At 37.5% G+C, this 2040-nt stretch overlaps 1 protein-coding gene across 1 annotated transcript in view; it reads right to left on the bottom strand.

Moving 5' to 3' along the window:
• Nucleotides 1-482: 482 nt before the first annotated feature.
• STEAP1 (six transmembrane epithelial antigen of the prostate 1) overlaps nucleotides 483-2040 on the bottom strand; it is a 6856-nt gene continuing 5298 nt past the window's right edge. The window contains exon 4 of the mRNA XM_009869272.1: nucleotides 483-740. Within this exon, the coding sequence (XP_009867574.1) occupies nucleotides 483-740 (258 nt within the window). The remainder of the gene's footprint in view (nucleotides 741-2040) is intronic.

The following is a 2040-nucleotide window of genomic DNA, read 5'->3' as shown; positions in this document are numbered from 1 at the left end:
ATTCCTGCGTTCTGTGGTACAGTCATTTACTTTCCGTGGTCATCTGGAGCAATGATTTATGATTGCTTTTGCCTTCAGAAGAATTACAACTGAGGCAATGAAGCCCTTGGATTTTAAAGGCGGTGAGTCAGACATTCCTGCGTTCTGTGGTACAGTCATTTACTTTCCGTGGTCATCTGGAGCAATGATTTATGATTGCTTTTGCCTTCAGAAGAATTACAACTGAGGCAATGAAGCCCTTGGATTTTAAAGGCAGTGAGTCAGATGAAAGAAATGATCAAATACCAGAACACTAGATAGATTACAGTGTAAAATGAATGTTTCCACCTTCTGTTTTAGCAAAGATACAAATTGCATCGAGCAGCCCATATTCCTGAAGTAAAAAAGAAAAATCTATGGAAAATATGAAAACAGATTGCGAGTGAAGGTTTCATGGCCTTGAGCTTATTTACGTAGATAGATGGGAAATGTCCGTATTTCATCTACAGTCTAGAAGTCATGCTGGTTTGATTACTTTGTGTGTTAGCTTCCCAGCCACATCTGATCTTTTTTATTCTCCTCCTAAAACATGGGAGGAGCAGTATGCATTTACAAAGCAGAACTACAACTGGAAGAATAACTGCTACCATAAATGAAGGTGGTGTATACCAGATAAACTGGTTAACATCAGCCCACTTGTTCCAGGCAAACACCAGGGCATGAATGGTACACAGTAGCAGAGTTATATAACCCATCTTGCTCTGAAAAGAGAAAGAAAATAGTAAGCTATTTATTTTTTCCAACTTGGCAAAAGAGTACTCTGTTAAGCAAATATGGAAATCAGGAAGGGCCTCAACCAACACGCTTAAGTCAAAGAGGAGACCATTGGCTTTGAACGACAGTTTAAAAGATATAATTCAAGAATATAATCGTACCTCTGTGTCACCTTAAAGAAAACAGATGGGGAACATTTTTTAACTGTTGCTATGATACTTAGCTAATATACAGAAGAGATCACGGATTACAACCTATCCTTGAAAAAAGGTCAGTTCTTAATAGCTCAGTTTATAGATGTCATCTGTATACTAAATTATTTCTGTGATAAATTATCATGAGTTCAAAACCAGATTTATAAAAAGAACCTAATTAATTGTTTGCAAATAAAAATTAAGGTCATTAAAATCAGAAACTCTAGTAAGTCTAGTGCTATGACAAAGCAATTCCACAACTACAGGAAACTGGTCCAGGTGCAGTGACAAATTTGGCTCAGGATATCTGTGAAATTCAGGAGTAAAGAAAATTTTGTGCTAGAGTTCCTAGTAATTTTGAGTTTCTTGTTACATAGCAATCTTGATATTGTTAGAAAAATGGAATTAGTCATCAGAACACTGCCTTTCCAAATGCTAAATCTACAGAATCTAATTTCCAGGTTTAAAGTTTTTTTGTTTATAAAACTAATCCAATACAGTAGTATTACTTTTCTGGTTTTGTCCACCAGGCTAATTTAATACTGAAAGCAATCATGCACTTGACCTGCCCCTATCGATTCTCTGTAGAGCTGAAAACTTTTCTTATAAACGATGGACTTTGCAGAGTGGGAAGAATCTCAAATCACTGATTGTAGGAAGAGATAGGTTTCAGATCTACTTTTCAAATTTGGATGAAATTTTCGAATGTCTGGTACCTAACAGGTCACTGAATTTTCAGATGTTGGTCTTCAGGGATCTAATTCAACACTTGCTTAACTCTAGTGTGATCATACTGATGTCAGCAAAATCCAGGACTGCCTGGATTTGATTACACATCTGTTCTAAGATGTCTCCTTTTCAGAATAGGCTTTTGGGAGGGGATTATGAAGCTAATAATGCTGCAGATGGAAAATGTTTGCATGTATTATTGGGCAATAGCTTTCTCCTGGACTTTCCAGCCACCAGGTACTGCTTAGGCAGCAAAGAGTTGCCAAAACAGCTCCAAGGGAGCAACAAGCAGTTCTCCTTGTGTAGCGGTATCCCATGTTTTATGAGAACAGCGTTGGGTAGTTCAACACCACCTACTCCCAGT

This window comes from Apaloderma vittatum, unplaced genomic scaffold (assembly GCF_000703405.1).
Source record: "Apaloderma vittatum isolate BGI_N311 unplaced genomic scaffold, ASM70340v1 scaffold22035, whole genome shotgun sequence".
In the NCBI taxonomy this organism is placed as follows: Eukaryota; Metazoa; Chordata; class Aves; order Trogoniformes; family Trogonidae; genus Apaloderma; species Apaloderma vittatum.
Note: the sequence above shows the minus strand (reverse complement) of the source record. Positions and strands in the feature narration are given on the sequence as shown.